This window comes from Vulpes lagopus, chromosome X (genome assembly GCF_018345385.1).
Source record: "Vulpes lagopus strain Blue_001 chromosome X, ASM1834538v1, whole genome shotgun sequence".
Lineage (NCBI taxonomy): Eukaryota > Metazoa > Chordata > Mammalia > Carnivora > Canidae > Vulpes > Vulpes lagopus.
This window is the reverse complement of record NC_054848.1, coordinates 20351342-20363948: the sequence shown is the minus strand read 5'-3', so window position 1 is coordinate 20363948 and position 12607 is coordinate 20351342. Positions and strand designations below refer to the sequence as shown.

The 12607-nt window shown below is 35.9% G+C and overlaps 1 protein-coding gene across 1 annotated transcript in view; it reads right to left on the bottom strand.

Moving 5' to 3' along the window:
- Window positions 1–12607, bottom strand: part of POLA1 (DNA polymerase alpha 1, catalytic subunit) — a 308927-nt gene that overhangs the window by 187123 nt on the left and 109197 nt on the right. The window contains exons 27-30 of the mRNA XM_041742017.1: window positions 8083–8115; window positions 7202–7294; window positions 5196–5401; window positions 3212–3344 (exon numbers count right to left, since the gene is read on the bottom strand). Of these exons, the coding sequence (XP_041597951.1) occupies window positions 3212–3344; window positions 5196–5401; window positions 7202–7294; window positions 8083–8115 (465 nt within the window). The remainder of the gene's footprint in view (window positions 1–3211; window positions 3345–5195; window positions 5402–7201; window positions 7295–8082; window positions 8116–12607) is intronic.

The window sequence follows — 12607 nt, the reverse complement described above, 5'->3', positions numbered from 1 at the left end:
ATTCTGAATTTCATGTGACATATTTTCCAGTTATTAGATTGGGGCTATTTGGGGATCTAACAAACTACCTTTAGAAGGCTTGATTTAAAAAAAAAAAATGCTTCCTGGTGGTTTAGGCTCAACCAGGGCTATGCAAACTAGCTGTGAAGTACTTTGTGCTGCTTTATGAAAAATATTTAAGCTAAGACTGTGGTAATTCAGAAAAATCACATATGATGTTTTTCAATTGTTTTTAACAACAAGGGCTAAATCTCCAGAAAGGCAAATCTCACCACTTTACCCCTCTCCCCCTTAGGCTAGCCTCCTACTTTCAATCCCTACTGAGATCACCAAAATATTTGTATCTACAGATACACAGATATTCTGTCATAAGACCAACCACAACCAGTCACATACAGACTCTTCCATTTCACTCTCCTTTGAAAGCGATGAAAGGTAAAACTTGAATTGCTCACAAGTTTTAAACACTGCGAGTATTCAGACAGATGTTAATCAAGACCCATCACCTTTGACATAAACAACTTGCCATAAACAGACTTAGGAATAACTATAATATAGATAATCCTTTCATCAGAATTCACTGCACTTCTGTCGACACTGCAGAAATCCATTTATTTAAAAAAAAAGTATAAAAATATGGGACAGTAAATATCTTTGACAGATCATTTTCATCTTGTAAACATGGACCATGCTTTGCTTATTCAATTTTTTTTATTTTTAAAGATTTTATTTATTCATGAGAGACACACACAGACAGAGAGGCAGAGACGCAGGCAGTGAGAGAAGCAGGCTCCATGCAGGGAGCCTGATGTGGGACTGGATCCTAGGATCACATCCTGGGTCAAAGGCAGGCACTAAACTGCTGAGCCACCCAGGGATCCCAGTTTATTCTATTTTAAATCCCAGAATGTAGCACTGTGCTTGTAAGAGGTACTGCATGTTTGATGAATGGAAGACTAGGAAAGCACGTGAATTCTTTCAATATTCACCGAACAACTGTTATTTGCCAGCTACTATGTCAAGTGAAATGGAGAATATAAAGACAATAACTAACAATTTTAGCTCTGCCAAAGAAAAATGAAGGCACAGCCCTAATCGCATTAAGTATTACTGTTATTGTTATTAATAATGTCACTATAAATTGATAATCAGTGAAGCTGAATGCTGGATACATGGGGATTTATAATACTATCCTCTGGTTTTGTAGAAGTTTAACAATTTTGAGAGTAAAAACTTAAAAATAACAGGACTGCAGGCTGTTGGTGAATACTCAAAGACTGCCAGTGGGTCCCTTGTGATTGCAGTTTCCTTGTGTATTAGTAGTACTATGTCTTGTCATTCATGTAAGAGGAAGACAGCATGGGCACACTGGCTTGGAGGACACATGCTCAGTGTTCTTCTGCCAATAATGTGCTCATGTTTGGATTCAGCCTTTCAAACTCTTGCCTGGAACCACTTGTGATAGAGGATCCACATTTCTAAGAAGGTACATAGCGTCAGGGATATAATCTACAAAATCGATGCAAAATTGATCAAAGGAAGACTGAAGTCATAAATAAATTTGACTGAAGTCAAATTTCTGAGACAGACCAAACAAAATCCAAAAGGAAATCATTTTTTAGATGTCACAAGTGATGCCATGCCAGTGGATAAACACTACATTGCTTAAAGCGAAGAGCCAGAGCCAAGGCACATGCCCTCTTTACAATATTTACTGTTTTCTTTGTAGTTTCTTATATAAATGTCTTTTTTTTTTGTGACATCAGAGTTAAGGTATAAGAAACAGATGACTTATTTAAGAATGAATAATAATCCTAAGGATATGCATAGAAAATATTCATCTTCTCTAAAAACCAAATAAATGCAAATCAGGTGCCAATGGTGAGACACTGCTTCATATCAAAATGATAGCACTATTTTATTTAACTATCACCAATGATATTATTGCCAAAGAACCATCATCAATACAAGCAAATGTGTGGTGAAACTCACACATATTTTGTTCTTATCAATGTGTATCACCCTTTTACAAAGCAATTTGGCAACAGCCACACAGATATCCCTATCTTTCGACTCAAGTATTTCACTTCAAGGAACCTAAACTAAGAAAATAATTCATCCAAAAGCAAAAAGATAAAGAAAGATATTCAATACAGTTATTTCCAGTATTAAAAAGAATGTAAATAATCAAAAACTTTAAATAAAGATGTATCAGTGAAATATAAGATTAACAGGATCATTTTTAAAGATAATATAGAAATTTGGAACAATCTGTTTATGCCAAACAAAAACAGATTTCAAAATAGTATATATTGTAATTGCTTCAATGTAAAAATATGTATTTAAGAGTAAGGAGTAAGGGAACTGTGCAAAAATGACAAGCATCAATTTAGTACGGGGGTATCATGAATGAGTTTTAAGTCTAAGGCTTCTATTTAATATTATTAGATTCTTTTTCATTAAAATTCTTTTTTTGCATCAGCTTTGACAACAAAATCTATTTATCACAAAATGGGTAAAATAGTATCTACAAAATTAGCTTCTGAATATGTAAGGGTACTCTTTTTAAATGGTGGGGGGGGATCTGCAACCTAACATCTTATATTACACCTTTTTCAAGTTAGGTAATAAAAAACATTCCTCATTTTCAACAACTAGAACTATCCATAAAGTCCACCTTATATATTTTAAAAAGAAAATAAAAGCACAAGTGCTCTGGCTATAAAGAAAATACTAAAAAATAAAAATAAAAATATAAAAATAAAAATAAAGAAAATGCTATTACCTCTAAGAATCACCTTCTGTGAAAGACACACACACACACTCTATCCGTCTGTCTGTCTCCATTTCTCTCTAAGCTTACAGGCCTGTCCTCCCAAACAACTATAAATAAGGACTATGGAGAAGGTAATACTCTCTAGTCCCCTAAACATCAACTATATCACTCCATAGAATCTCTGGAAACAAGGTTTCCATCAAGGAAGAAGTGGAGAGAGAAGGCCCCAGTGGCTGGCAGGGCAGTACGGGGGAGGGGGGTGCTGAAAGAGGAAGAGCAGTATGCTAATGCTCCATCGGTGAGATAGTTGTTAAGCAGCTTTCATCACCAGCTAGAATTTATTTCGATTGCAAGGATGAGGTGGTTCTTCAACTAGCTGAAGGAGGCAAAAAACACATGGCAGCAGCTGGGCTCAGCAATAAATGCTACATTTACCTTGTTAATTTCAAACTGGCTCACTGGGACACTGCCATTTAGCACATTTTCTCCAATTTCTATTAACCTCTTCTGAATGTTTTCCACTATAGTGTCTCGGCTTTGATCAGAAAGAATCTGGCCAATGACAAAGCTGCAAAAAAAGAGAGGGATTCATTTTTTTAATATTATACTTTATTAATAAAGGAGAGAAAAGGAAGATAAATGCCATTAGATTAACATGTGGACAAGAGCTGTACTAAAAGCTAACATGAGGGTGAATGTCCAAAAGGCCGTTACTATTTGTTTTTTAACATTAACTCTACCAAAGGTTTACCAACCTTGGAATGTCAGGTTTGCCCTTAAACATACAGACCATTTTTTTAATGCACCAGCTAATGCTTCATACAAAATGTGGACAGAGAAAGGTATGTGTTCCATCCACAACTGCATATATGCAATTACAAAATTCACAAGCAGTTATATTCTACCCATAGGGAAAAAATTTAAAAGACAAAAATTTCACTCTCCTCATAAAGCACCAAGATACTATTTCTGATATCATCAAGCTGAGATGACCATTAGCTAGGTAAGCAGAAACACAATTCTTTATCCAAGTTTTTTTAAAAACTGAAAATTTCAAACTTCTCTTTCTTTAGCTTCATTATATTCCTCAGTGTTCTCCAACCTTATGCTATCTCTGAAAAAGTTCATATTATTCTACCAGACCCCTTCAAAAAAACAAGGGAAAAAAGAAAAAGAAAAGGAGTAAAGAACCCAATATTTTATCCATTTCTGAGAAAATGCAGAGCGAGGGTTTGACAGCTGCATTATAATTTGTCAGAAAAAGAACCCTAACAAAAACATTTGTATAGCTTTAATTACTAATACATTTCTAACTCAGAGAAATTTACTTCTATTATGATGCATCTTTTCTTAGAAAACACAAAGCTGAAGAGAACACTAATCGACAGTCTATACAAAGTAGTTTCATCTTTGGGTACATTTGGGGGCAATGAAGCATTTCAAACTTCATTTCATAAAAGGCTAACAGTGACCTATAGTCGAATGATCAACTTTGCCTAATCAAGAGTGGTTCTGCAGAAGCAACAATTGCTTAATCTCCCAACTTGAAAGCAAGAGGAAGACTAGAAAACAAGTAAAAAGTGTTACTATTCAGCAATATTAAAATTAATTTAAATTTTGCCTTAAAGAAAAATTTCTTCTATTTTCAAAATTGGGCAGGTTCACCAAACAGGAATATCTAAAAAGATAGTACATTAAATACCTAAAGATTCAACCTTTTTTAAATGGATGCTTTATAAATTAATGTGACTACTCTTTAAAAAAAAAAACAAACAGGCCTTATCATCACAATTTCCAGTCTCAGATGCAAAGGCAGGGGGGTCAGCCATGAAATTTATTATTTCTGAGGTACTCAGAGTATTTGAGAACTAGCTCTTAAATTAACCTTAGTAAGAATTTTATTTTTTTCTTTTTGCTAGAGATTCATAAGAATCTTTACAGACAAATGGTATGGATGGAACAAAGTCTCAGTCTGTGGTCCACTACGAATCCCAGAATATTTAAGCCACAACAGGGGAAAATTTCAACAATTATGTTCCTAAAGAGGCTCTAAAACAATTCAGGAACACAACACAAGGCACTTTCTAATAAGAAAATGAAAGCAAAATAAAACTGACACAAGCCAACATCAATGAAACCAACACCTTAGGGAGCTAAGATATGAAGCTTCATCCTCACTGTGAGTTATAGCTCCTAAGATGTATCTTACAGCAAGTAATCTTACTGAGCAAATTTGGCTTTTGTTGAGTTTTAATCTACCTGGGAAATTCCACTCCAAATAAATGAGAAGCATTAATACATAACAACATCAAAGAAGTTATGTCCTCGCCCTTGGCAGAATTACAAATCTTCTCTAGGTCATTAATACTCCAAGTTTTTACAGACAAATTAAAAAAGCAAAAATGAAAGCTGAACTCACTTTCCAGTTTCTTTAGCAAGATCACACCAATCTCTTCTAACTATATCTAACCCTTTCAGTTCCTGTTTGGTGGAGTAATTCCCATCTGACGTTGGCTCAACAACCAGAGCACCATACTTCTTTTTCTTCAACAGAAGCAGAGACTTGAAAACACCGTCAATGTCTATTTCAAGCAGTTTGTACAACTTGTTGACTTCACTTTTTACCTGTGAAAATTTCAAATCATTAATACTAGCTTCTCAAACATCTACCAGGAAGAAGATGAACAAGCTACAAATTCCCCGGAGTTAATCTAAACAGAACTTGAATTCACACAAGATTAGAGTGCATTTACTCAGGTGATCTAAAACACAGTATTATGTTGAGTATGATGCAAAACCACTGAAAGAGCATAGGGAGAAAAACTGATGAAAAAAAATAATAATATATCATCCCACTCAATCAAAGGACAGAATTGGCAGGGTCTGCCCCAGGAAATTTACAAAAATTATAAAATAGTCTCTGAATCTGTAAACTAAATGCGTATGTACTTACCTTCAAACTACTGAGTTAGAAATTAGACAATCCAACAAATAGGTGGCTAAAAATAAGTAAAACTTTGACTACTAAAAATAAAGTCTAAGGGGTGCTTGGGTGGCTCAGCTGATTGTCGGACTCTTGGTCAGCTGAGGTCATGATTTCAGGGTTATGGAAGGGTGGCCCTCATCAGGCTCTGTGATCAGAGTGGAGTGTGCTTGAGATTCTCTCCTTGTGCCCCTCTTACCACACGAGCACATGGTCTTTCTCCAAAATAAATAAATAAAATCTTTTTTAAAAAGGTCTAAGATCCCTCTGTACCTCCCAAAGCACCTGACGTATAAAGAAATAACTATATGTTGAACAAAAATTAATCAGTCACCTGCTCTTTATTGATAGGATCAAGGCACAGCCAATCACCTCTAAGGAAAATACATAGCTTTTTGAAGTCCAATATGAGGACAATAGGCCAGGCCTGCTCTCAGGCAAAGGCTACAGGTCATATTTCACACATATTAGTGAAGAAGGCAGGAAGCTGTTATTTTGTAAGATGTTATCTTAGTTCTAGTTTATTGGGACAAGATCTTAACATAGCAAGTATTCAAGAAACACTTGCTAATTGTAAACTGCAATTAGGAGGCAACAAATGATTACTTTTAAATGTCCACTTGCCTTTTCAAATATATTTTAAGTATTCTTGTAAAATTATAAATGTGTATGCATGTACATAGATAGGTATTTATCCATATCAGCATATAAAATCCATCTGAATACTACTAGATATATTTCTCCTCATGCATGATAATGTGATAAGAATATACATGACCATATATTTTAAATTTATTTTTTTAAGATTTTATTTATTTATTTGTGGGGGAGGGGGGAAACAGGAGTAAGAGGAGAGAGGGGCAGAGGGACAGGGAGAGGCAGACTCCCCTCTGAGCAGGGAGCCTGACATGGGGCTCAATTCCAGGACCCTCAGATCATGACCTAAGCCAAAGGCAGATGCTTAACTGACTGAGCTACCCAGATGCCCCCATATTTTAAATTAAAATTTTTTTTTGCTTTCTTGTTTTAACAGAAAGTTGACACAGGGTATATCACAGGGTGTGAAGCAGTGTGAACTCCCTCGCAAGACCCAGGATAAACAGTAGCCAGTCAGAGATATCACTGTAGCCAGGCCTAAGCCCAATATCCCGGAACTGTGAGAAGAACACCAGCCTTAGCAACAAGATGAAAACATCTCAGACTGTTTTCAAAGTAAAAATGTATTTATCACTTAAGGAAAAAAACACTCTCCTTTGAATTTAACCCTTAAAAACAAACAACTGGAGTAGAGGTTAAGAAAAATAAGAGGATGAGGAAATGAGAATCATGAAGTTTATTATTTTCAGGAGCACACGTACACATACATGAATTTATGAAGTTCCATGTTTAAAGAGAATTCACAAAAGTAGGTAAAACAGATTAATTTCATCAGATTATCTCACCTTGTTTCCCAATTTATATACTTCTTCCAAATCGGTGCTATTGGTGTTTATCATAATTGAATCAGTATCTCCATAAATAACTTCAAGGTTCATCTAATAAAAAGCAAAAATTATAAAAATTAACAACAAAGACAAAGTGATCATCATACACAATGAAACTCAAGATTTTCCATACTACAGAAATTACATTGATCTTTCAAAAGTCTATGTTTATTCTTATCTATATTGTCAGAGTACAATCAAAGATAAGCTCCAATAAACCAGAAAAGAAAGCCACTATCACATTAAGAAAATCTAGCTAATTTTCTTAAAGCAGACAGAGAGCAGAGTGGCCAGGGAAATGTATAGTTTCAACTGACACAAACTATAGAACTAAATAACATAAAGGAGGATAAGAAACTAGGAAGAAGGGCGGGGGGTCTGTATTTATCCACTGTACCATAAGCTTAGTGGTCATGGCAATTTATAAAGCAGAAACATAATGGGTTATAATGGGTTTTTAAAATTCAAGGGCACAAATCCATATGAAATTCTTCACAGTTCCAAACAGTATTCAGTAGAATATGAAGAGTGCCAAAAAAAAATCAATCATAACAAAAAACACTAGAGCACATACAGTATAAAGGCCTGGAAGTAAACTCTAATTAGCACTGTTACTAATTTGCTTGAAACACTCACATATAGGCTTCAAGCAGCGGCTAGATCATATCAGTGTTAGTAAAAGAAAAAAGCTATAATCCATTAGAACGGATTATAATCTTAAACTAGGCATCCTAAGAAGCCATTTCCAGTCTGTTTGGGTTACAATTTTCCTTGAATACAAAAACGTCACCAGGTATGATATTTAAGAGTCATTGTATAATGAAAATGCTCAGCATTACCTTTTGTACCATCTCTTTTGTATGCATCAAAATCTAAATGAAAGAAAAAGTCAAGATTAATGCATTACATAGTTACAAAACCATAAACTTAAGTACATAGAGATAGATAACCCCAACGACTGGTCATAAATTATAAAGCTCTTCAATTGTTTTCTAACTACAATCCTCATAAGAACAGTAATATCAACATAATCTAAAAGTAAATTGGCCTCTATGTTCTTAGCCAGAGATATGTAAGCAGCTCTACTGTAAAGATCTACTTAAGACTTATATAAAGATCTATCTTTAATGAATACGCATAATAAAAACATCTCTTTATGATATGGCAAAAAGGCGAACTATTCTCATTACTAATATTTAACTAGATCTGTGTGGCTGAAAAAAAACAGCTTAACAGAACATTTCAAATCTGGTAATTCTTATCTACATGGTATTCAAAATCTTAAAAAGTACAAAAATATAAATGCATATACACTAGATTTAAATTTCTTCTAGAGACTGTAAATTTCCTGAAGGCAGAGGGTAGACCTTCACATATTCTCTGGAGGTAGCACAGTGCCCAGTACTAAGGTGGGGCTCAGGAAATGTTCAGTGATCGGGTAATAGGTGTAGACAAGATTGTCTCTAGGCCCAGATAGCTGCAGACTGAAGACAGTATTACAGAGCCCTAGAAACCCTGTACTTAGAGTATCTTTTTCTTTTTAAGAGTATCTTTTACATCCACCCCTTACTTGCCATTCCCACTGCTATTCCCCTTTATTACAGTCTCCTAATTTTGTTCAGGCCTTCATTGTCCTATATTCTTACTGAAGAAAGCCCTTTTCCTGGGGGTGGTGAATATGGATTAGGCTAATTAATGATTTTAATAACAGCCATAGACTGGAATCACCTGAAAAAGGTGATTAGCAGGCAGGGCTAAAAACCACTGGACTAAGATAATCATGATACTCCCATTCTGAAAAGTTTTTAGTTGACAGTGTATCCCCTCTCCAACTAGATCACAAGCACCTGGAGGCCAGAGCACATGTCTGGGCCTATATAAGAGTTCATGTCTGAACTCTAGGCTTCACACATGACAGGGGCTCAAAACCCCATTTGCTAGATGACTGATAGGTCTCAAAGTAATCCCAATTACTTTCCTGGAATTCAGTTAACTCCTAAAAAACATTCACTCTCCTCCATTTCACCTTCCCTTTTAAACATCTAAATCACAGGGAAATGCGTTGTGGGAGATTATCTGACAATTCCTTCGGGAAGAGGGCAATAATGAGATCAACCAAGTTAATCATAGTGAGGACAGAACTGCTCATCACAAGTTCTCTTTACCCTCCGCCCCTTCTACCCCACCAGGCTTCGCCTTCCTCATCACAACAGACAACTCCACAAGGTAACCATTACCTAAGTAAAATACCTCAGACGCAGCCTGTCAACCTTTCACTGAAACTCAGTATATGCAGGAACCAATTTCCTCTACTCTTCTTTCACACCACGAACAAAATCTACTATGTCATCCTTGAGCAAACCTCCAACGTGTACTGGCAACCTTCATTGTTCACGTTTACTACTTGCCTCAATTCTCTCCTGCCACCAACTCACTACCATTTCCACACATGACCTGAGGGCTACCAAAATTATTTTGTTTGTCTGCAGAAACCTGGTATTGGATCTTTTGCACAAAAAAAATGGTAGAAAATGAAGCAAAACATAAAGACTATACTGCGGCTGCTTTTTTTCACCTAATACTTTATCTTAGAGATTATTTCCTATTTATGTACGAAGAGCTGCCTTATTCTTTTTTAATAACTCTACAGTATTCCACTGTGTAACTCGATCATGATTTATTTAACCAGTGTTCTAGTAATAAACATATAGGTTGTTTCTGATCTTAACCTTTATAACTACACTTCAACAAATAATCCTCATATACATATAATCTGCCAGTAACAAGATAAACTCTCTAAGACTTACTGGGTCAAAGGTTATATGGGTTCAAATGTTTTGTAAATATAATCAAATTGCTTTCCACAGAGGTTATACTGATTTCTGAAGATAGTTTTATCATCATCTTTCCAGGGGACCTCAATAGCTGATGAGTATGCTCCATTTCAGGTTCAAGGTCCTCCCCAAAGTGTGTCAACTCTTCAGTCCATCCGCTAGGACACAACCCACAATCATGCTGACCTGACCTCTCACGCTTCTTCACTAAGCACTTCTACATGGTGGGTACCATTGTGCCCTGTCCAGACCAATGTTTACCCAAGTGCTAATGAGTAGGATCACCCAAAAGCTACCCTTGATTCAAACTGCTCACTGCAAGGCCGGGGGTTGTCAGCTATTAGACACCCTGTGGGCTACCAAATTCTTAGTACGTAGCAGAGGGCCTGGTGCACAGGAGCTATTAACAAGTGTTTGTAAAATGCTGAATGAATAATCCTAAGGAGTGGGCAGTATTACAAACCCCATTTTACAGATGAGTAAAATTAGGCTCTGTGATTTTACCCAAAATAACAGAACTAGTCAAGAGCTCGATCTAGAAGCTGGACCTTCTATCTCATTTTCTCTTCAGAATGTTTCACTGCCTTGTTAAAAAGCCCATACCACATGAATGTTCTGGAAGCCAACAGTCAATAACTTATACAATCACAGATATTTTCCCCATTAAGGAAATGCATTTTTAAAAGAAGTCACAGGTATCAAGAAAAGTCTACTGGACACAAGGTACAGGGATTACAAGATGTCCGTTCATAAGTTCACTTCAAATTGACAAGCCTAATATTAAAGCTACCCATTCTGACAGAAAATCATTTTGTAAGTGCCAACAGCTAGAAAACAGGACTATAAAGGCTTGCTAAATTCATTAATAAGGCAGTCTGCAGTTATCTGATTTCACAGCAACACCTGCATATTTATCTACTCATTACCAATTGGATGATGGAATTTTTTCAAGCACATTTCAAAAATCTGCCAACTTCAAGTGTAAAAAAATAAACTTTGTGGTTAATTTTTCCCTTAACAAAGTACAGCTGTTGAGAATAATTGTTCAAGATCTTACCCTGTAATGTCAACTGCAGCAGAACAAAGAGTATTTAATTAGCAAATCTATCCAGTAATTCAACACCTATTATATAAAATGCCTTCGTGATTTTATTCAGGATAATTTGCTAAGAGGGTTATTACTGACATTCAGATGGAATTTAAAATTCCTACGCAAGTCGAGTCATAATAGCAGTAATGATCTCCCCAATCAGGAGATTCGGTGTCACACAAGGCTCTCTTGCAATGCAGCAGCCGATTTCCTGACTTCTTAATTCCTGGGCTCAGCTCAGTGAGAGCCCTTCATGCCGATATTTCAGTCAGCAATACATCTTTAATGGGACTCTATTAAAATAACTAGAACAAAAATGACTTTTTTTTTGGTTAAAAAGAATGACAGCACTGCCATCATATCAATCATTGCAGGCTTTGCAGAACAGTGCCGTTAGGGGAAAAGAGGAGGGGGAAACAGGAAAGGAGTGGGGCTGGGGGTGGGGAGAGCAGTAATTAAAATAATACGAAAAAGTGTTTTAACCCCAATCTGAGCCTCTGAAGGCTGGTGAAGGGCGGTAGGGACTAAAAGGAAATGTAAAGTATATTTTAAAAAACTCTTTCCTAAAGAAAATAATGTATTCACGAATACACCCACAATGTGGTTTACTAAGCAGAAAGAGCATGTTTATGACGCTGGGTTTAACAGCGGCAGCGACCTAAGACCAACTTCTATTGACGTATGCATTTACAGCTTCTCCTACCAAGGCTGGGAAAAAGCTGGGATCTTTACTTTTTGTCAGGATAGAATATGGGTATCTGGCAATACATTGAAATGTTATGAAATGGTTTTAGACACTACTATAGCCTAAAACTGTGCTTATTAATACTAAATGAAAGCAAGAAAACACCAATTTTCCGTGGTTAAAAAAAAGTTTCAAGCTCCTTTTCCAAAAGCACAGGTCTAAATGCAACAGAAATCCTACAAGTTAAGAAAATTTGGGGTAAGGTCAAATCCTAAAAAAATAATGCATGAACAGAATGACAACTGAAATCTCAATGGCTTTAGGATTCTTCTGTTACTGATGACATAAAATTAGAAATAAACTGGAAAGGTTTTTTTAAAAAACACATTAGCATAACAGGGGTAGCAAAATGAATGGTTTTGAAGGATAGGGAAGAGAAAAGTACAAGAAATATAAATATTATGATATTTGGTAATCCAACCATTATCTAAGTTTTCCTAGTCCCAATTTCAGCAGTTTCCGAGCAGGACTCTGTGATACTCCCTTCTCCCACTTGTCAAACATTTGGTTCATCCTTATTATATTCTACTGCCTTTTTCTTATTTTCCCGTTATTCTTAGATGTGTGTCTTCTCTATAAGACGCTCAAGGAGCATAGGCTATGGATTTGATAAGTACCCTACTTTCTGTCTCTACCACCTAACATTCCTGCCTGGGTTTTTTACTGTCTTTAAAATAGTTTTACCTTCCTTAAAA